We start from the raw sequence: 21,379 nt of genomic DNA, 5'->3' as shown, positions 1-21,379 counted from the left end.
TGCATTTTTTTGTCTTTTTACAAAATAAAAAATATACAAACAAATATTAAAATGGGCTCCCACTTTCTTTGATTTTTTAGTTTGTGGCCCTGAGTGGAAAAAAGTATTTTCTCCTTCATACACTTTGGATGTATCATCCTGAAGGGGATTTTGAAGGGCAATTTAAATATTAATTCATTCATTTTCTACCGCTTATCCTCACGAGGGTCGCGAGGGGTGCTGGAGCCTATCCCAGCTGTCTTCGGGCGAGAGGCAGGGTACACCCTGGACTGGTGGCCAGCCAATCACAGGGCACATATAGACAAACAACCATTCACACTCACATTCATACCTATGGACAATTTGGAGTGGCCAATTAACCTAGCATATTTTTGGAATGTGGGAGGAAGCGGGAGAAAACCCACGCATGCACGGGGAGAACATGCAAACTCCACACAGAGATGGCCGAGGGTGGAATTGGTCTCCTAGCTTTGAGGCCTGCATGAGACCACTCATCCTCCGTGCAGCCTACTACTTTTATATATTAACTAAATAAATGACATTAGCACACCTCCCCAGTAACTCCAGTCTCATCCTATTGCAGGTTTCCTGCAAAAGAAACAATTTGTTATGTCGCATTTTCCCCCAAATTGTGATGCAACATACTCTTGTAGCATACAGTTGCGTTCTGTGGTCAAAATGCGTGCTTGTTGGTGCTTCTTTCTCTCTTTGAATTATGACTGTGTGAGAAAGAATGAGTTTTGCTATACAGTACTAGCCAGCAAGTAAATAAAAACACATTTACTGTCCAAGGGGTTCTGATATAGTTCTTTCAAGGGTGCAACAATTTCAAGTTCATTGGTTGTGACTGCATCCAAGCCCCACATGATACCTTCTCATACTTTGCATCCATACAGCAAAAGAGGCCGTGAACCCACCATCTTGAATATACGTGTCCAGTGACTTATTCCATAAATTTGTAAAAAATATAATGTATATACATATATATATAATAAACAATATAAGCAATGTAACAATATGAAGTGCACAACAGAAAACACAAACGTTTGTGAAAATAATCATAGTAGAGTACTATATATATATATATACATATATATATATATATATATATATATATATAACTTATCATGCTAGTATCGATTCAACTCTGTTATACTACCATTGATCACATGTGTTTACATTACCTGTCCCTTAGCTAACATACTGATGTTAAGATCAAGCTGATGTTAAGATTAGCTTAACAAAGTCCCATTGAGACGGTGGTCTTTGCACTCCAATGAAACACACCTTACACACTATCTCGGATGTGTTTCAGTGTATTTTTTTCCTTTTGTTTTAATAAAGTGTACTTACTTAAGATGAGTGCAGGAAGTCCAGCAGAATAACACCTTCTCCATGGGCAGCTTCAACGAGCGCCACCGTGTGGACTTTCTGCGAAAGAGACATTATAGTTGTCATTATAGTTGTTTGTTGTTGACATTCCCGGGAGAAAGACAGAAATTCTACAGATCATTGTACACATTTAGTCACTTATATCCAAATAAGGTATTTCACATAGTAATATATTCACATAATAATACTAAATGTCGCCTAATTTTAATATCAAATCTGACACCTCTCTGACCTCACGAGGTAGATGAATGGTTTCGCGAGAGTACAGTTCAGCGACGCGATGACGTAGAATGTAAGCGACCCTCTGTGTGTGATTGAACTAAACGGCTTTAAAAGTACAGTGTTGCGGTAAGTATCATATAATGTTGATACATGCGACTTACCTATTTATATAACCATATGCAAATATTGTGTATATATTTAATAGAAGCATTTGTTTTATTGTTAAACTGACGTTAGTACTATTAGGTTAGTGCAGTTGTTAGTTTGCTTTGTGTTTGTGAACACTCGTGTTTTGGTTGAAATTATACTTTAAATGTATTGTCGTTCTTCAAATTTCTCTCCCTAATATCTCTCAAGTTAGAATAAAGCGTATTTATGTCGGTCATTTCCACATAAAAAAAATCTACTGTTAACATGAATACACTTTCACTATATGCGTTACATTAACGCCCAGTTTGGACTTTTAGGAAAAACAATCAGACTGCACTTCCGGAATAACAAACAAAAAAAAGACTGTGTACATATATTTATACTGTTATTCTGTATATTTTGTATTTTTCATTCTTTTTTAATAGATGTGTCTGCACCTACTGTACCAAAACAAATTCCTAGTATGTGTTTGATCATACCTGGCAATAAACCTTTTCTGATTGTGATTCTGAATACACATGACGGTTAATCTCACGATTTTACAAAATAATAGCAGTTTGTGTACAGTAGCCATACATTTCTTAAAACATGCTGCAACATGTGGTTGACTGCTGTGACATACAATAACTGTTTTTTGTGTGCAGAGTGTCTAGAATGTCCACAACTGGAGGAAATAAGCAGTGGCTGTAGATTCCGCCATCAAGGTTATCGGATCCATGTGACTAATCTTGTAGCTCCATGAAGTACAGGATGTCGCACCACTGCGTGGCGTACGGGTGTAACAAGACCGAAGAAGATGACGTGACGCTGTTTAAATTCCCCAAAGATGCTGAGGAGTTTCGCAAATGGGAAAAGCAGGTTCAGCGGACTCGAAGTGACTGGGTTGCTTCACACAACTGTCACCTGTGCAGCGAGCATTTTGGGAAAGAATACTTTGATCCAAAGTCATCCTCTGGGATTCTGAAGCTGCGACCTGGAGCTGTTCCCACTGTGTTTGTCCGCCCTCACTGCTCTTCCTGCAATGGCACTGGCTGTAAGAATTGCCAGCACTGGAACATTTTTACAGAACCGTATGAGTTTAATATTACAGTGAGTAGTTATTTTCTTGTGCGCTAAACAAGCCTGTTGGCTGTTTAACTTATGACAATGTGCATCTTTTATTTTAACCTCCATTATAGGCAAAATGTAGTGAAAGAGCGCCATCCCAGTCACATGGTACAGAGGGAGGAAGTGATGATGAACAACACGAAAGAATGCCAGGGGTGAACTCCTATTCATCAAAGTCCAGGAGGTCATCTATGCCGGCACACCTGCAGGTAGGAAATCAGTGACGTTTTTGACCATAAGCATTAGTGTTTATATTAACCAAAATAACAATTCTCTTGCGGACACAACTTTAACAGTGTCAGTCTCACATTGCTATGCTATGCTTGTGTCTCCAGGAAAAGCCCATATCAAAAAATATGTTGCACAAAGTGAAAAAAAATCCCCCAGCAGCATTGGATGGTGAGGGTGCCACATACATAAACACAACATTGTTTTGTTATTGTGGAAGCTCCACACTGCACTCACACACTCACACTGCTCGGGATTCTTGTCTCTTCATTCCGTAGCACCTGCTGTGGGTTTTGAGTGGGGTGCCTACTTGGACAAGGAAACATCTCTGGGTGCATCCGTCTCCTGCTTCAGTCACGTGAGTACACAAACAGAGTGGACCTTCAAAATCTGAGCGCCCTAAAAGGAGTATACGAATTAGGAAAATCAACGTATTGACACTGACTTGCGCCAGTTGATGGTAGAAGGATCGTTTTGTACATTTAACACATTCTATCATTGTTTCTGACTTCCGAAGGCTCCCATGTGTTCCCAATGGGATGACATCACTGTCGGGACGAAAGTAGAGGTCTTGAACACCAATGCGGTCATCCCCGGTAGAGGTTATTGGATCGCTACTATCATTCAAATGGCAGGTGCGTACATCCTTCAGTCAAGATCAAGATGATCCTAAATATGGGACCACCCCTGTGTGTCAAGACCTGTATTCAGGACATGTGGCTTGTATGCATGTTCAGATAAATTAATATCAGTGAAATAGCAACAGTGAGAGTGCAATAAAAACATTAAGAGTCCATTAACAGCACCGCAGTTCAAACATCGTTCCCTCTGTATATCATAGTTGTTTTGAAAATGAATTAATAAATGATCACTGTTTTCGTGCCTGACTATGGATCATTATTAGCTAAAAAGTTATTGTGGCGACTAGGTGTCAGTAATATTACATTAGCTTCATACATCTCAGCTGCGGCATGTCTGACATGATAGTGTCAAAAAAAAGCTTGCCTCCTATTTTGTGTGGAAGTGGTATGTTTTAGGCTTCTTAGTTTGTCCTTCTTCCCTGCTCTGTTTGAAACCCTTTCTTATGTTCAGAATAAAAATAAATAAATAAAATAATTTATAATTTTATAATAATCCAATATAATAATTATAATTTATATACTTTATAATATTTTAAATAATAATAATGTACGCCGCCTCTCGCCCCGTGTAAGCATTTACTCTCGCTTCTCCCAGGATACAAAGCCTTGTTGCGATATGAGGGCTTCGAGCATGACAGCAGCCGCGATTTCTGGTGCAGCCTCGTTTTAGGGAAGCTGCACCCCATCGGGTGGAGCGCCATGACCAGCAAGCTGCTGGTGCCTCCACGAGGTGAGCATGTGTATTGGAGGCTAAGCTAAGCATCATTCCACTTCATGTTCTTATATGAATACTTATGCCTGTACAAATATAATATTTCATTTTGATTGGCTTTGTGGTTGTAGTTGTGTGTACCTCATACAGTGTACGATGACAACTTGTGTGTTACAGATGTGACCAACATCACAGATTGGAAAGAGTATCTGATGAAAAAGTTGGTGGGGGCTCACACAATACCTGTCGAAATCTGCCTGAAGGTAAAACTGCTGAAAATAAACCTGTAATACACGTGTTAATACACATGGCTGTACTTGTGGTACAGCAACATCTAATACATCAACTACAACATCTGTGCCATAGGTTGTGTCTTCATGATGATTATTTTCACTGGTTCTTGTATGTCCACCTTCCTGTTAGCCTGCAGAGAAACACTCCTTAAAGGTGGGCATGCGTGTGGAGGTGGTGGACCCCAAACATGTCAGCCGGACACGCAAAGCAGTCATACACTCCATGATCGGGGGACGCCTGCAGCTGGTGTACATGGACCAGAGCGACTCCCCTGAAAACGTTGTTTCGGATTTCTGGTGCCACATATCCAGTCCTCTCCTGCACCCGATCGGTTGGTCCAAAAAAGTGGGTCATGAAATCAAAACGCCGAGTAAGTATACCCTTTTTATATCTGCATGAAATAATAATACAAGAATAATTTAACGAAGAAATAAACTTGTCCTGGTGTTGTCACAGGAAATGGCGGCGAAGGTGCTGCCGCTGCTTGGAAGGGCAAATGCAACAGTACTTTCCAACTCTTTAAAAAGGTAAAAATCCTCTAATGAACTCTGGCCTGCAATACGGCGTACTCACACTAGGCCGTTCGTACTGTGTTGGACGGGTGCGATTCCCCCCTGGCCTGCACTCTCCCATTAAGCATTCGTGCTACTGCTTTGTTTTATCCCATAACGGCTGTATTACACGAAACCCTTTTTTATTGTGGTTAATTGGTTCCAGACTAAGTGGTCCTTATTGATTATACAGTGCTAGGGAAGCTGAGCAGAGTTGTGTATCCTGTGTTTTTATTAGCACGAACATGTGCTCGAGCACGAACATGCTGGGCCCAAGCACAGTATGATCGGGCAAGTGAGTACGCCCTTAGCGTTGTTGTATGTATATTCCCTCACATGTCCACTATAGCCTAGGTTTGTCTACATGGACGGCGGTTTCTTTGAGGAAGGAATGAAGCTCGAAGCTATCGACCCCCTGAACCTGGGCAGCATCTGCGTGGCAACTGTACACGAGGTGAAAACATTCACTACATTATGAGTTAGTTCTGCACGAACCCCGTTTAAAAGACGGCGTATCCTCTCACCAAAACTCCTCACAGGTGCTGTCAGACGGCTACCTGATGGTCGGTATCGACGGTGCGGTGTCGCTCAACGGCTCGGACAAGTTTTGCTACCATGCGTCGTCTCATGCAATTCTTCCCAAAGGTTTCTGCAAAAAGAATAACATACCTCTCACCGTGCCACAGGGTAATTGTTCATTGTTGATTTGTTCCACCACACACAAACAAACATACATTTTTTTAAAGTTTTGTGTATATTAGTACTGATAATACTACGTTTATGTTATGTATGTGTACACATGCACATGAGGGACGCTCCGATCAACTGGCCACCGATCAGTATTGGCCTATTTACATCAGATGACAATTTATATAAGTTGTTAAATCTGACGAAAGTGTGAGCAAACGTCACCAAACTATTCCCTGCTGGAAATCTGACAGGCTACAACCCCGATACCTTCACCTGGGAAAATTACCTGAGTGAGACGGGAGCCAAAGCTGCACCACCACAACTGTTCAACGCCGTAAGGAGCTGAGATATTTTGGGTCTCAATCTCTGAAATGTACCAAAATAACGGCTATTTGTGTCTCGCCACAGGACTACCCAGGACACGGCTTCAGTCCCAACATGAAGCTGGAGGCGGTGGACCTGATGGAGCCACGGCTGGTGTGCGTGGCCACCGTGAAACGCTGCGTCGGACGCCTGCTCCTCATCCACTTTGACGGCTGGGACAATCACTTTGACCAGTGGGTGGACCACCAGTCCCCCGACATCTACCCCATCGGATGGTGTGAGCTCACGGGCTACCAACTCCAGCCTCCTCCTGGACTGGGTAACACCCTCAAGAGTCCTTAGGTGTTGTTTATTTGTAGCGCCGTCGATGGAGGCGTTTAAGACTCAAACCGATGACACCATTACAAACTGAGGCGGAAATGGATCCCGTTTTTCTTGGCTTTGAATAAAAGTGACCGTGGTGCTCTCTGTGTTCCAGTCGAAGCGGCCGAAAAGCAGACAGCGCAGGCCAAGAAACAAAAGCCAACTTTGTACGGGAAAAAGAGTACGTTCACAACAGACGTTGTCTTCTTAAAGGTGTCCCGTCACCGCCCGCCATCACCTTGTTGCTTTATTTCAGAACGACGCAAGAGGAGATTGTACGCTCGTGGTCAGTCAAAAGAGGACGATGATGACGATCATGATGACGACGACGACAACGACGATCAGCGACAGCAGCCTTCAAGCGATGTGACGCTCCAACCCGTGTTGCCGTTGGACTTGTCTTTCACTCCGCAGGCAGCGCTTATTCAACCCAAGGTGGAACCAGAGGAGCTGGACAGTAAGTGGACACAAAGAACCCGCTCGCGTGCATTTTATTCACCTCCTGTTAACCTCCTGAGACTCACAAATGTGTATTTTTATGTCGCATGTTACTTGGCGGTCTAGTGGTTAGCGCGCAGACCTCACAGCTAGGAGACCAGGGTTCAATTCCACCCTCGGCCATCTCTGTGTGGAGTTTGCATGTTCTCCCCGTGCATGCGTGGGTTCTCTCCGGGTACTCCGGTTTCCTCCCACATTCCAAAAACATGCTAGGTTAATTAGCGACTCCAAATTGTCCATATGTATGAATGTGAGTGTGAATGGTTGGCGCCCAGTCCAGGGTGTACCCCGCCTGTCGCCCGAAGACAGCTGGGATAGGCTCCAGCACCCCCCGCGGCAGAAAATGAATGAATGAATGAATGTTACAAGATTTCACTTTACGTTGGGAACTAACTAGCCTGGACGATAATAAATGAATTTATGACACAGTAAATGAAAATGAACTGGATCATTTTGCCGGCTTCCATATATTGACGTGTATGTTTTGCTCATCTCCCGCCTCCAAACAGGCAGGAATGAGGGTCGGAGTGAGCCCTTTTGTCAGTCAGTCTCTTTGTCTCAGTGGGTGGAGGCGGGGCCGATAAGCATACACACAGAGTTGTATATACGTTGCAGAAATGAAATGTTGCTGTTAGATTTAGTCATTCGTGTGAGTTGACAAAACAATACATACCCGAATGTATGTTGACTTGATATTTTTTCTTCTCCGCAGTCAGTGCAGTGGAAGTAAAAGTGGAGGAGGTGGAGATGGAGACCCCCATCTCCAGTCAAGCTCCGGTTTAACATGACGCGGCATAAAAGACATAAGGAAAAATGGATTGAAAATCACGAGAACTGAAGAATAGGTGAGCCATCGAAAAAAAGTGATCCTCATTATATTGACTGTAAATCATTATTGTATACTGTATTGTGTAGAAAGCAGTAAAACTACCTCATTTTGTCTTTTAGTGCAGCTGTGGTTGCTTTTTAAATCAGTTGTTGCCACTACAATCCAGTGTATGTATAGTGACATTTTATTTTTAAACACATATTTTTATTTTTACCTAACTTTTGTCAAGTGGTCACCAGTTGTCATTTTTCGTATTGATGAGCAGCGACGAACATCATCAGTAGAAATGTGCGTCTAATGCTCTGAATGATTAAAGAGTGCTGAGAAAATACCGCAAACGTGATCATTTCAAAATAAAACTACATTAGCACACGGCAGGTTTCACGCCGCGCCGCGTTGGTTGCTCTTCTTTGCAGCTTTAAGCTTGCTGTTCTTGCCGAGTTTGGATTTGGGTTTCGGCATCATACCCCGCTTAATGGGGCTGCGGTGCGTTGGCTTAGGTTTGGTGGATTTGGGCGTCTTGGCGCGCCTTGGGGCAACACTGGGAGCAGAAGGGAGGCCTTCACCTCCTGGACAGGCCTTGAAGACGTGGACGTCTTTGACTCTGCGACCCCTCAGCTCAGGTGGGTTGGCACAGGTGGCTCGTACCTTCAGGTTCACTTTCTCGATCCAGCTAGACCAAGAGGAAAAGCTAATTAAGGATAGGCTTTGACCACATTTCCTCAGTTGCCAATTAATCATAGATTAATTCTTTTAGGAATATCTATTTTTATATATGTTTTATATGGTAGAAGAGCTTTTCAAAAGTAATTACCTTTTCAATTCAGCTATTCAATACATACATTTTAGATGGCAGAAAAGGGCAAATATATTCATAAACATACTCATATATATACTCATATTTATTGTGAGAATAAGCTACTTTTTCAAATCAGCCAAACAAAGAAAAATTAAAGAACTTGAACATTAGGTTTTTGTTTTTTTTTTTTAGTTTGAGTTAATTTACTAGATCAGGGGTCTCAAACACGTGGCCCGTGGGCCAAATGTGGCCCGCAGGACACTAGTTTGAGGCCCCCGCCTTGATATGAAAGTTTAATGTTAGTGCGGCCCGCGCAAGTTTGATATGGATGCTGTATGGTATCATGTACCCAGAAAAAATTACTACGTTTGATTAATGTTCATGTTAAAGGTTAAATAACTTAATAGTTATCCTCCCTATCTGTGTGGAAGTGGTAAGTTTTTGGCTATTTAAGTTTAAAGGAAATAACTTTTTATTATTTGCCGTTTTATTATTATTATTGTATTTATTTATTACTGATTGATTTTCTTTATTCTTGATTTGTTTGTTTATTTTTCATCATATTTTGTGTAGAAAAATAAAAAGTAAGATATTTGAGAACAGTGGAATGTTTTATCAGAGCTTTTCTTTGTTTTTTTTTATTTGAAAACCTGATGCGGCCCAGTCTCACCCAGACCCGAGCGTTGAGTTTGAGACCCCTGTCCTAGATTAACTGTGGTAAACTCATCAGTGGTATTTATGCTGACTGAGCAGTTTGATATTACACCATTGGTTCTGTTGGTGATGTGTTGTACAATATACCTGCTAATAATAACCACGTGGTCATTACTTTCCACTTTCTCATGCACCCAACATGATTAATAAAGTTTTTAAAATTAAAATAGTGTGTGTTTGAGGAGTAAAGACGTACAGACGGAGTGGCAGCAGAGGGCAGTCACACATCAGAGGGTTGTCCGCCAGGTTGATGACCTCCAAAGAGGTGAGTGGGTGGAGGTCAGGCACCTCCTCCAGCTGGTTGCCCTCCAGGAAGAGACTCCTCAAAGCTAACCCTGCCAGGGAGCTCTGTGACATCTTAATTGTGAGAGATGACGCCATGAAACCACGCAGGAGTTCTAAAGTCCTGTGTGGAAAGCAACCAACTCCTACTCACCTTCTCCAGTCCCATATTATCCAAATAAAGCTCCCTCAGCGATCTTGCTAAAGGTTGGAAAGCGTTTGCTCCCACCCATCGAATGGCGTTTCGTGACAGCCTGAGGTCTTTCAGGTTCCCCGCCTTGCTCAGGGCTCCAGTGGGCACCACCTTCAGCTTGTTTCCTGCCAGGTGGAGTGTATCCAGATGACTGGCCTGCTCCAGAGCCTTAGGAGATACATGCTCGATACTGTTTCCACTGAGGTAGAGCGATCTGAGGCTCTCTGCGCCACCCAGAATGTTGTCCTCCAGCTTGGCGATGGAATTGTTCTCCAAATGGAGAGTGAGTAGCCCCGGAAGCAGTTTGAAGGCTCCTTTGGGGAAGATGGTGAAGCGATTCTTCTCCAAGTGGAGGTAAGTGAGCTGAGCGAGGCCTGTAGAAGACACCCAAGGAAAAAACCATAAACGTGAAACCAGTTTTTTCAAGTTGAAAATACCTTTAAAGGCGTCTGGGCTTAGGGCTGAGATGTCGTTCTCGGAGAGGTACAAGTAGATGAGGCCCTTCATGCCGCTGAAAGCTCCATCCTCGACATCCACGATCTTACAGCGCTGCAGGTGCAGTGACACCACCTGGGAAACGCCGGGGAAGCTGTTGCTCGGGATGTAGTGGAAATTGTTGCCGCGCAGGTCGAGGAGGCGCGTGTCGGGAGAGAAACCACGAGGAACTTTGGTGTGGCCGCGGTTCTCACAGGACGCGTGATGAGTCTCCGTCTGAAGACAGGAACTTTTCAAAGTTTGTTTGTGGAGACCTCAACTGTCAACCAAAACATCTGTACTCACTTCACAGACGCAGTTAGCAGGACACTTGACCTTGCTCTCTGGCTCCTCGGTGGGTGGTGGAGCCCGTCGACTCGCCTCCTCGAACTCCGCCTTCAGCATGGCCTCCTGGCTCTGACACCGCAGCTCCTTGGGGTGGACGGCCTCCAGGTTCTCTCCAGAGAGATGTGAGGGTCCTGCACACGTCCCGATCAACTTCACCTTCCGGCCGATGGCCCACTCCCTGTACAAAAGTGCAAAGAAGATTCAGAGTGGGGTCTGTGTAAAGCCGGTTTCCAGTTTACCTGAGCGGTCGCAGGTAGCAGTTGCAGTAAACGGGGTTCCCGGCCAGGTGGATCCGTGCCAGTTTCGGGTTGCCTTCATTGAAGGGTTGTATGACACGTAGCTGATTGTGGCTGAGGTCCAAGTGGGTGAGGCTGGGGGTCTGGGATAGAGCTGTGTTGGACAGGTCCTGCAGGGACATGTGGTCCAGGAAAAGGTGGGTTAGCTTGGCCATGGAGACCGACTCTTCACCCAGGTAAGTCATGGGGTTGTAGCTCAGATCCAGACGGGTCACTTCAGGTAATCTGGCTCAAAAGAGGGGATTATTTACGTTTTCATTCAAGTAGTGCCATGCCGGCTATGACGCTTAGAGGTTTACTAACCTGGTCATGGTCTCCGTGGGGAAAAACTGCAGTTCATTGTGGTCCAGACTGAGACGGTTGAGTGTGAACAAACCTGCAAAGGCCTCAATGTCTAAATAATTTAGAGAGTTGTGACTCAGTCGAAGCCACTTGATGTTCTGCAGACCCTGTGAGGAGAAGACACCTGGTACATGACAGGAAACCAAACAGGAAGTAGCCTCCGCGCAGGTGTGCGTACCTGGAAGGCCATGTTGGGGATGTAGACAAGCTGGTTGTGGGAAAGGGAGAGCAGGTTGAGGAAGCCGAGCTGAGAGAAAGCACCGGGTTGGATCTCCTCCACACGATTTCGCTCGATCATGAGCTGCTTCAGCGAGGACAGACCATCAAAGGACTCCTGGATTCTCACAGACCAAAGAGAGCGTTATTAGTTATTAGTTATTTGAATTCTGAATTCTCTCACAACAAAAAGCCATGTCCAGTCCCTTGAACCAGTCATGATGTGCTATATATATCACTATATTGACACTTACTATGGTACCCATTATGTCATTGAATGCTCATATAAAATAAAATAAAATAAAATAAAATTAAATTAAATTAAATTAAATTAAATTAAATTAAATTAAATTAAATTAAATTAAATTAAATTAAATTAAATTAAATTAAATTAAATTAAATTAAATTAAATTAAATTAAATTAAATTAAATTAAATTAAATTAAATTAAATTAAAAGAAACTTAAATATATTAGAAAAAGAGGAAGTGAACAAATGTAACAACACCAGATGGAGGGGTAGGATTTAATGAGCTTTGCTTCTTCCTACTCCTTTCGGACATGTGGAACTGTGAACTGATTATGGGATGCACTCAGTTGTAATCTGATGCATGTTCAAATGAAATTAAACCTTTACCATAATAAAAAGGCAAGCTACCGCACCAAGCTGAAACTCAACTCTGAACCCCTGATCAGATCACTTCCTGTGACATTATAGCAACACACATGAGCACAGGTCTTATTTACAGTATGTCTTAAATGGCTAATTTCCTCATACTATGTCCACTGTATTGGGTAATACGAGCGTAAAAGTGACTATAGGGGGGTTAGTTCATGTCCAGAGGGCTCTAATCATGTTTTCCAAAGGTCTTTAACAGGATTTTTATGCTAGAACTAATAAACAAATTGACAGACAAACACAATGATGTCCTTTTCCCAATTTAGGCAAGAATGCTGTGATGTAGACCAACATCCGTTCATACTTGCATACATACAGTAAGTCTTACAGGTGATGTGATTTGCGTGTGTGAGCCCACCTGGTAGAGAATGTCAATGTCGTTGTTTGCCAGGTTGAGGAAAACCAGGCGGCCGAGGCCTCGAAAGGCGCCTTCTTTCACCCTGCGGACGTTGCAGCGCTGCAGTGACAGGTAAGTTAGGTAAGGGGTATGTCTGAAAGCTCCAGTGGGGAGTTCCTGGATGTCGTTCCCTCGAAGATCCAGTTTGACCGTAATCTGCATCGGGAGGGAAAAGAAGAGCTATGATTGGAAGTGGAGTTGTTAGCACAGTTGAGTATGTAGCATCTCACAAAGGTGAGTAGAGTATATCCCCACTTGGTCATTGTTGTTGTTGACGGAACTAGCATAAGTATGTGTATCTATGCACCTTGAAAAGAAGTTGCACTCGTGTTTTAAATAATCAAAATAAGGCAAAATATTGGAAGTATTTCATGTTATCATCAGTTTACTTGTTCTTGCATGATCACAGCATGTATATCAAATGATGAAACGCTGTTTCATAGTCTAAATAGGTAGATCTCAATGATGTGCATTGTTAGCTTGCTCATATTAACTTGCTTTCTGGCGTTATACTGCACTGCACAGAAAAGGAAAATAAATATGTGTTCATTCATTTTCTACCGCTTTTTCCTCACGAGGGTGGCGGCGGTGCTGGAGCCTATCCCAGCTGTCTTCGGGTGAGAGGCGGGCCAATCACAGGGCGCACATAGACAAACAACCATTCACACTCACATTCATACCTATGGACAATTTGGAGTCGCCAATTAACCTAGCATGTTTTTGGAATGTGGGAGGAAACCGGAGTACCCGGAAAAAACCCATGGAGAACATGCAAACTCCACACAGAGATGGTCGAGGGTGGAATTGAACCCTAGTCTCCTAGCTGTGAGGTCTGCGCGTTAACCACTAGACCGCTGTAAAATGTGTTCATATTTCTTTTAAAATAAGTAATGGATCCGCGACCCAGCAGTTGAGAACCACTGCTTTAGTGTATCAAAAATCTGCATTTTTAGAAGTTTTGATGGGTGCATCCATCATTGGTGGGGATCTACTGTACAACCCTCATATTCCAGAAACCATACATGCCGAGAAGGTACCGGTTGCTGAAATGCGAGGGCTGTAGTCACAGTGGTGAGATGTGTTTTCTCGTAAGCTCACGAAAGGGAAACCTCGTCCACTGTGGGAGGAACTTGGGTCAGGTTCTTGTTGATGCATGTCACTGTGAGCTGGATCTGGTCGCATTGGCACTGTTGCGGGCACTTTGCAGCAAACGCTGTAGGGAAGGAGAGGAGCGTGAGGACGAGCAGTGGGACCCGAGGGGTGCCGGGATAGAGGCAGGAGTACATCTGAAAGACAACGTTTTTAACAATGTAATTCATTATAAAAAACATTATCACCAGACTTTGTAAACAATATAATCCTGTAGCACAAAAAACACACAGATTTTTTTAGCGAAAATAACCATAAAAGCCAAGTGAAAATATTTGTATCGAACCACCAACCCCTACATTCTGGACGGGTGCCACCTTGGCAAGATGGGCCTGCCCTAGTGTTCACTGGAATGCCTTAAAACCACATTCCCATGTCGGATCAACTGCCTTGATCCCCCAGAGTGGACATGGAAAGCTCCACATTATTACAGTCGGGAGAAAATATTCCTCCAGCTTCAGGATGATGGTAGGAGCTGACTTTACAGTGACATTTCATTATTTTGTGTTTTTATTTTAATTATTTTTTTTTTTGCGGGGGGGGGGCAGAAACTAGAGACGAAGGAATTTGGAGTTTGTGCGCATCCCCCCCTGAGCTCATAGTGCAGACCGCAGAGGAGCATGCAGCCTCGCCTGTCCTGCACAAAGACGCCCACTGTCTCTCCCTGGCAGCCGCCAAAATGTGCTTCCCCTCAAGGTGTGTGTGTGTGTGTGTGTGTGTGTGTCAGCTCCAAAAGCTAATACTGCAAATGTCGGCATCGTTTCAATACTGTACTACGTCAATACACGACCGGTACGGCCCAAACTGATAATGACACTTTTTACTTCTACATTACGCTTTGCAATTGTGCCTTTCCTTGGTTGGCAAACAAAAATATATCCTTTTACCAACAAACGTACTTACAAGAATAGAATCGGTGCAGATTCTGGAAGATCTAGAAAGCTTTCTGTGTGGGTTATTGTGTGTAGCTGCTCTATAGGAGTCCAGAACTCAGGGCCAAAAATGAGCATAATATGTCCCCTTTAACAAAACGTACATAAATACAGTAAGACAATTAAACACCTATACAGTATATGTTAATATTAGGGATGTCCGATATTGTCCAACTCTCGATACCCGATACGTTACATGTGTAACATGACATATCACCTGAACACATATGTGTTTCGGACAAACTGATATCGGGCCGATAATTATCTGTACTGATAATTATCAGACATCCCTAGTTAACATACTGCATGATATCAACAGGCAAGCAACAAACAATATAATCATATATAATCTAATGACATCAGCAACACAGAATTGAATTATATCATGCTAGGATCGACATGATACTGAGACCTCCCTTGGTATCTACATTGTCGATATTTGGATCAGAGGATGTATCCTCAGTGTTACAGGTTGGTTTAACCTGAAAACCGATTAAAAATTATCCTCAATCTGAAAACATTTTAAATTTGTATAAGTACCAAACACTTTTGGCTCCATGCTGTTACTTTATTAGGAGTCACGCTTTAATTCATTCATTCATTCATACACCAAAAGGTTGTTGGGAGCAAAAAATACAAAATGAGCAGCAGCTTCCTGGTAATAATAAACTCATTAGGCTTTCATTTGAGTTTTAAGAGGGCAGACTCACCTTGGTTCTGTCCAGTTGCTAGTGGGTTCTGTAGGCTGACTCTCTCCCCTGACTGTCCCTCATCCAAAACAAACTGGCTTTATCCCTCACTAGTCACAGACACGCCCCCCCGCCCCGCGTCTGCGGTCTAAGTACACTTCCACGCTTGGCATTGCAGTAGTGCGTTTACACTGAGAATTACGGTAATGCAGTGCACTGTGTGCAGCCATGAACACCGACTTCCCTCATGGACAAAAAAACATCAAACTGTGGAGTTATTTCGTATAATTAATGTTTATAATCTCACACAAAAAATTGTTTTTAGTTTATTTACTGATTCCGTACAACAGCCTGTTCCGGCATTGTTCCTTTCTGGGCAGTTACTTGAAGTTGAAGCCATGTTTGCGTGGCGTTTAAAGCAGTTGCACTCTTAAGTAGCTAAACATTACAATCATTTCCGATTAGCGTGCAAAGACAGTAGCCCATTTGGGACAGCTACACTGCCAACAACTACGTAATTAGTGTACTGTATATACTGTAACACGGTGTGGAACAGCCCTTTTTCTATTTAAGTCCAAGAAGTACCACAATTCCTAACCCACGACAAAATAATTACCTGCCAACTCCGAGGCTTACCTCGTCACTTCCTGTCCGCTCTCCCTTTTCCTCCCCTAACCCCGGAACACATCTTTTCATGGCGACACATACATAAACGCAACACATAACACCCCAAATGGTCATTAGAATATATTGAAGTAGTAAAGGGCATTTTACTTGTATAGCGTAAAGTAAAATAATACATGGAAAAAGTTGGTGTATTGAGATTTTAGTACAAAATGACATTCAACAAACATGATAATTCTAAATGCAATTACAGAATATTCAAGCCACTCTTCCATTTAAAGGCTGTTCATGGTGAAAAAGTGTGGAAACAAACATGCAAGTAACATAAGCGCACACTTTTCAGTAAGACTGACGGTGAAAGCCACCATTATCATGTTAAACAGTAAACGTGTGAAAATGATGCAGGTCCTTTCTTCGAGCTGTACGTCACCATACAAGCATGGGGGGGGGGTTCCGGGCGGTAAATATCAGCCAAGTCAAATGGCATTTTCATGATATGGATTCCAGCTTCAAAGACATCTGTACATAATGTCAATTATGATTTTCTATCAATCCATAGTGTAGGGAGTATGTGAATGCGATGTATCCCTTTAAGAATCAAAGTAAGTGCATGCTTTGAAACAAGCACAATCTTTCAAAAGCTGCCATCTGGACCTTTTCTTCTCCCACAAGAACCCAGAGGTTAGTCTGCAGGTATGTATTGTGTACTTTCTATAAAAAAATATACATCTCTAGTATGAATACAATTTTAAAAAAAAGATGATATCCTGGACAGATTTAATTAAAAAAAAGCAGTGGTTTTACAGGCTTCTATTGTGGAGGAATGATGAAGCCCGGTATCCTGTGTGTGTGGTTCATCAACGTTGGTGGAGGCACCTCTTCTCCAAGGCGGAGGTTAATCTCTCCATGCTATTGTTGCAAGTATCAAGAGCCTCCCGGTTCCTGCACAGATACACATGATATAAAAGACACTCACAGGGATCACGGCATTGCAATGATGTTTTTGTGGTTCCTACTTTGACAGGACGGTGTGAAGCAGGGAGGCGTGGTGCTGGGCGAAGTAGTCCTGCTGGATGCCATGTTCTAGACACAACAGCTGGCCTGCGACCAATGGCACTTTTTTCTTCTTCCCTTCTCCCTGACAAGTGAAACGGAAATGAGAGGAAAGTCAATAAAATACAGTACAGTAGAAGAAGGAAATTTCCATTGTTTTACACTCAGGGTAGTTCTAGTAGAAGTTCCTACTCGCAAACTCAAGGAATTGTACAGAAAATGCGAATCAAGGACACACACATAAAAATGCCTATTTACTGTATGACTATGGGCTGATCCAGTATCAGTATCGGGTTCCGATATCAGCATAATCCACGTAGCAGAGATTCCCCACACATCAGTGCTTTAATCAACATGTATATTATTTTGGCGTGGATGCATACTAAGCTCTGATATTTGTATCGTTGTGGCAGATATCCTTGCTTAAAAAGACACAGTCAGCATGACAGGTATGTTGGTAGCAATATCATACCTTGAGGATTCCCATGAGGACCAGCAGGGTGGAGAGGAAGGTGTAGGCCTGGAAGGCTGAACCAGAGAGAAGCTTCCTCAACAGCGTGTCTGTGAGACAAAGACGTCTGGTCAGAAGACAGCAGGTAAGACGTATCGTATCGCCTTCCAAAGACACATTGGACCCACAGAGATAAGCCATCTTATTCACCAAAAGTTTCCAGCACTGTGGTCTTGGTGACCGGTTCCTCGCTGTATAAAGAAGCCACTTTCAGAAGCACATCAGCAGACTTGTGTGGGTCCGCCGTGTCCACCTGAGGAAGCAATGTCATGTGTACACACAATGTTTTATTTTTTTGGGTTAAATTCCTACCTCTGGTAGCAGATGCGTCGTCATCTCTCCGAGCTGAAGAAGCTTCTCAGTGGATGGGGCGTGGAGGAAAGATAAGACTTCATCCTGAAGTACCACAATCACAAAAAAACGCTGCAATTCTTGTTTTTGTTCCTGGCACATACGGTATACTGTAAATGCTCTAATTGTAGCTAGCGCTTTTGTTTAATAAGCAACTTTAATAATGATTTGGAGTGCATTAGAAAGTAGCAAGGTGGCAGATATTGATGAACGGGCACTGTGCACCCCGGCCAGAAAAATATGAATAAACACTTTTTCATCTCACTGTATACATGATAGAAATGGAATGCCTGGCCTCTGATGTTCCACACATGCAACAATAATTATAACCATTGCTAAATGAGTACCTAAATACCTAAATAAACCTGAATATTCCCATCTTTGTAAAAGGAGAAGAATATTAGAAGTGTCATCTTACTGGGCAATGGGATTTGGAAGGACTGTCTTCATTTGTCGTTCCGTTTTCTGATCTAAACTCTTCTTTGTAGCAGCTGTCATCGTCATCATCATCGTCATCATCATCGTCGTCGTCATCAGGTCCCTCATCGTCACTTGAGTGAGCACAGAATGAGTAGGAATGAGAACCCTCCCAGAACCAACGTACTTTACCTCCTGCTTTGCACACAAACATTACCTGAGTGAAGCCAGCATGTCAGCTTTGTCTTGGCTCTCCATGGCTTCCCTGAGAGCCTCACAGCCATCCTCACCCAAAAAGTTACCTGACACACACAAGTAATATTCCGTTTAAAAAAAATAATTAAAAAAAAATATCGCCTATGCTTGGTGTTTAGTCCATGTACCGTTCAAATCCACTTTCTCCATGTAAGGTTTTTCCATGACGGCCTGAGCCACCACGAGTGCCGCCGCCTCTTTGATCTCGCCAAAGGACAGATTCAACTCCTGTAGGTAGAGTAACACAACACGAGACCAGATTATCGTCATGGAGGTGTGAGTTTGGGTAGCAGGCTCACCTTGAGGATCGGCAACCCCTCTCTCAGGACTGCCGCAAGTGCGATGGCGCCTTCACAGCGGACTAAGCAGTCACCAAAGTTGATCACCTGGACGTTCCTCAGATGTCTCAGAGCCTGAAGCAGCAACAAGAGTAGAAAAAGTTGATCCACATCTCCATGGACAGGACTGGTGTTAAGAGTAAAAAAAAAAAAAAAAAAAAAGGCCTCACCTGAGCCATAGCCAGTGCCCCTCTCTTCGTGAAGGTGTTGTCGTTGAGGTTGAGCACCCGCAGGTCTGGGTTGTGTCGCATGGCAGAAGCTAAAGCAGTAACTCCTGCATAGTTGATGCCGTTTTGGGGCATATGGACCTCCTCCAGACTTCCCATCAACTGAGATGTGTTTTTTTTTAATTAATATAAGACAACCAATAAGAGATTTCAATTCTTTCCAAATAGTACTTCACTGTACTTCATTGAGGGTACCATTTGAAATAAAAAAAAACATGTATGCAGTTGCAATGTTCTTTCTTGTTAATTTGACTTAGCTGTATTTTATATCAATTTGTCTGCTATTATTTTAGATATACACTCCTAAAATTGTGTTTATATGGAAAAATAACTTATTTATAAGCTGTTCCTAAAATTGATGCAGTGGTATCGGGAAGGTGCATACTTATATACCTGAAAGGCCTTGGCCAAGGCACTGGATCCTTCGTTTTCCAAACGGTTCCTCCCAGCGACAAATACTCTCAATGTGAGCGCAGATCCAGCAGCCACTGACCGTCTGTGGCACTCCATCAGTGCCTCAGCCAGGATCTACAGAAAGCACACAGCATTTCCATCATCGGCACGCAGTAACACAGCTTAGTGTGTGTTTTTTTGTTTCTTTCATCGCCAGAAAAGCTTAGAGCTCACCTTTCCTCCTCCGATTCCCATTCCGCAATTGTTGAGCCTCAGCTCCTTCAATGTGTGGCAGGTGGGGCTTCTCAGAAGCTGTTCCATCCCATGCACGCCATCTGGTCCAAATGCATTGTCACTCAAGTCCAGCACCGTCAGCCGGGCCCCTGCGATCATTAATCCACTGCCCAGTGATTCCTGATAAACACATGAATTTGGCAATTTGTTATTTTTTTTGTCAGTGCTGTGTTTTCTGTATAAAACTACAATTGGATGTCATTCAGTGGAACAAATAGGTTAACTTCTCACCAGGGCTTTTGGGATTTCACAGCGTAGTCTTCCTGTGAAAAGGTCGCTCCAATAGCATCTCTGAAAGACAGTTTTACATTGAAAAACTATCATCATTAACAGATACGATTTGATATCGCGGGTGTTTTTCTAAACTTTCCGCTAGAAAATAAACACCTGCAGCCGATCTTTGCTTTCCAGTGACCGAGCGATGGCACTGGCTGCCTCCACCCCCAGGGTGTTTCCCTCCAAGCGCAAAGATCTCAAGTCATGGCACTGTTCTATCTCCTGGACCAGTTCTTCCACTATAGGTACACAGACGGTCGAGAGAAACATGGAATGATGCATGATGATGGAATGCTACTACTTTATTTGCTGTGTATAAAATTAAGACATCCACAATAACAACTTATAAGCACAAAATTAACATTTAACATCAGTGCGAGCATGGAGTTGTGTATGTATACTAAACCTGATTCTGCATTGTCCAGCTTCATTCCTAAGCCTTTAAAGCTCAACTCTCCATCCCCGACATGTGTCTTGGAAAGAGCATCAACCAGTTGGGCGATGTCATCTGAAGCCATGATGTCTGAAGAGACATCCAAACAGGACTTTAGGTAATTACAGGTAAGTTTTTAACAAAGTAAGCATACAAATCAGATAGTGACGTCCAAAATAATGACAAAAACGTTTCACAAACGTACATGTGATGAAACCACAGACGTCTTTACTGAAGAACAAAAAAGAGCTAGCTCGAGCGAAGCTAGCAGGTGCTACTCTTACTTATCCATAGTTACTCTATTAAATCATAGGGTAGCTCAAACTTCACAAAGGGGGAAATTTGGCCTTACGGTCCACTGCACAATCAGAATTGGAAAACGTATAACTGCCAACAAGCAACGAACCTTACCAATATGAGCAAAATCCACGGAAATAATAATACGTAATACTCGCCAATGTGTCTGAAACCGCGCCGGTTGCCGAGTAATGTGACGTCATGTCTTCCGGGTTCTTTCTCTTTGTCTACGTCACGTTTACAAATGTCTTCAGGCGCACTGACGCCACCTGCTGCTCAAGCGCCAAACTGCAAAAATTGACTTGTCATAATACTGTGTGTTTACTGTAGTGTATACGGTTTACTGTATAATCTTCAATTTAGCGCACACATTACCACATTCAGAGGTAAGGATACGGTTT

The 21,379-nt window shown here is 43.0% G+C and overlaps 3 protein-coding genes across 7 annotated transcripts; 1 reads left to right on the top strand and 2 right to left on the bottom strand.

Moving 5' to 3' along the window:
* The first annotated feature begins 1,639 nt into the window (after positions 1 to 1,639).
* l3mbtl2 (L3MBTL histone methyl-lysine binding protein 2) lies at positions 1,640 to 8,345 on the top strand. Its single transcript, XM_058062198.2, has 17 exons — positions 1,640 to 1,740; positions 2,409 to 2,853; positions 2,943 to 3,080; positions 3,207 to 3,270; positions 3,378 to 3,457; positions 3,617 to 3,734; positions 4,336 to 4,470; positions 4,630 to 4,715; positions 4,876 to 5,116; positions 5,203 to 5,273; positions 5,647 to 5,751; positions 5,837 to 5,984; positions 6,239 to 6,321; positions 6,396 to 6,630; positions 6,790 to 6,855; positions 6,931 to 7,131; positions 7,885 to 8,345. The coding sequence occupies exons 2-17, from the start codon at positions 2,503 to 2,505 to the stop codon at positions 7,953 to 7,955; spliced, it is 2,193 nt and encodes a 730-aa protein (XP_057918181.2). The 5' UTR covers positions 1,640 to 1,740; positions 2,409 to 2,502; the 3' UTR covers positions 7,956 to 8,345.
* On the bottom strand, positions 7,137 to 15,719 carry chadlb (chondroadherin-like b). 2 transcript variants are annotated; one of them, XM_058062197.2, is made up of 11 exons: positions 15,531 to 15,719; positions 13,838 to 14,025; positions 12,701 to 12,895; positions 11,628 to 11,783; positions 11,411 to 11,556; positions 11,051 to 11,332; positions 10,770 to 10,989; positions 10,427 to 10,700; positions 9,951 to 10,363; positions 9,711 to 9,871; positions 7,137 to 8,674 (listed from the first exon to the last, which is right to left on the bottom strand). In XM_058062197.2, exons 2-11 carry the CDS (start codon positions 13,919 to 13,921, stop codon positions 8,383 to 8,385), a joined length of 2,223 nt encoding a protein of 740 aa, XP_057918180.2. In that variant the 5' UTR covers positions 13,922 to 14,025; positions 15,531 to 15,719; the 3' UTR covers positions 7,137 to 8,382. The 2 variants fall into 2 exon arrangements, with proteins under 2 accessions (XP_057918180.2, XP_057918179.2); XM_058062196.2 differs by having other exon boundaries at positions 7,138 to 8,674; positions 13,849 to 14,025.
* A 46-nt stretch (positions 15,720 to 15,765) lies between these two features.
* On the bottom strand, positions 15,766 to 21,198 carry rangap1b (Ran GTPase activating protein 1b). 4 transcript variants are annotated; one of them, XM_058062199.2, is made up of 16 exons: positions 21,137 to 21,198; positions 20,655 to 20,771; positions 20,360 to 20,487; positions 20,204 to 20,263; positions 19,913 to 20,092; positions 19,679 to 19,813; positions 19,229 to 19,387; positions 19,020 to 19,133; positions 18,849 to 18,948; positions 18,683 to 18,767; positions 18,467 to 18,599; positions 18,010 to 18,093; positions 17,848 to 17,950; positions 17,659 to 17,747; positions 17,150 to 17,271; positions 15,766 to 17,075 (listed from the first exon to the last, which is right to left on the bottom strand). In XM_058062199.2, the coding sequence occupies exons 2-16, from the start codon at positions 20,764 to 20,766 to the stop codon at positions 16,991 to 16,993; spliced, it is 1,689 nt and encodes a 562-aa protein (XP_057918182.2). In that variant the 5' UTR covers positions 20,767 to 20,771; positions 21,137 to 21,198; the 3' UTR covers positions 15,766 to 16,990. The 4 variants fall into 4 exon arrangements, 3 of the variants coding, with proteins under 3 accessions (XP_057918182.2, XP_078645134.1, XP_078645133.1); XM_078789008.1 differs by having other exon boundaries at positions 18,849 to 18,954; positions 19,026 to 19,133; XM_078789007.1 differs by having other exon boundaries at positions 21,093 to 21,176.
* Between the last annotated feature and the right edge of the window lie 181 nt (positions 21,199 to 21,379).

This window comes from Doryrhamphus excisus, linkage group LG2 (genome assembly GCF_037039965.1).
Source record: "Doryrhamphus excisus strain RoL-2023G ecotype Guam linkage group LG2, RoL_Dexc_Guam_v1.1, whole genome shotgun sequence".
In the NCBI taxonomy this organism is placed as follows: Eukaryota; Metazoa; Chordata; class Actinopteri; order Syngnathiformes; family Syngnathidae; genus Doryrhamphus; species Doryrhamphus excisus.
Note: the sequence above shows the minus strand (reverse complement) of the source record. Positions and strands in the feature narration are given on the sequence as shown.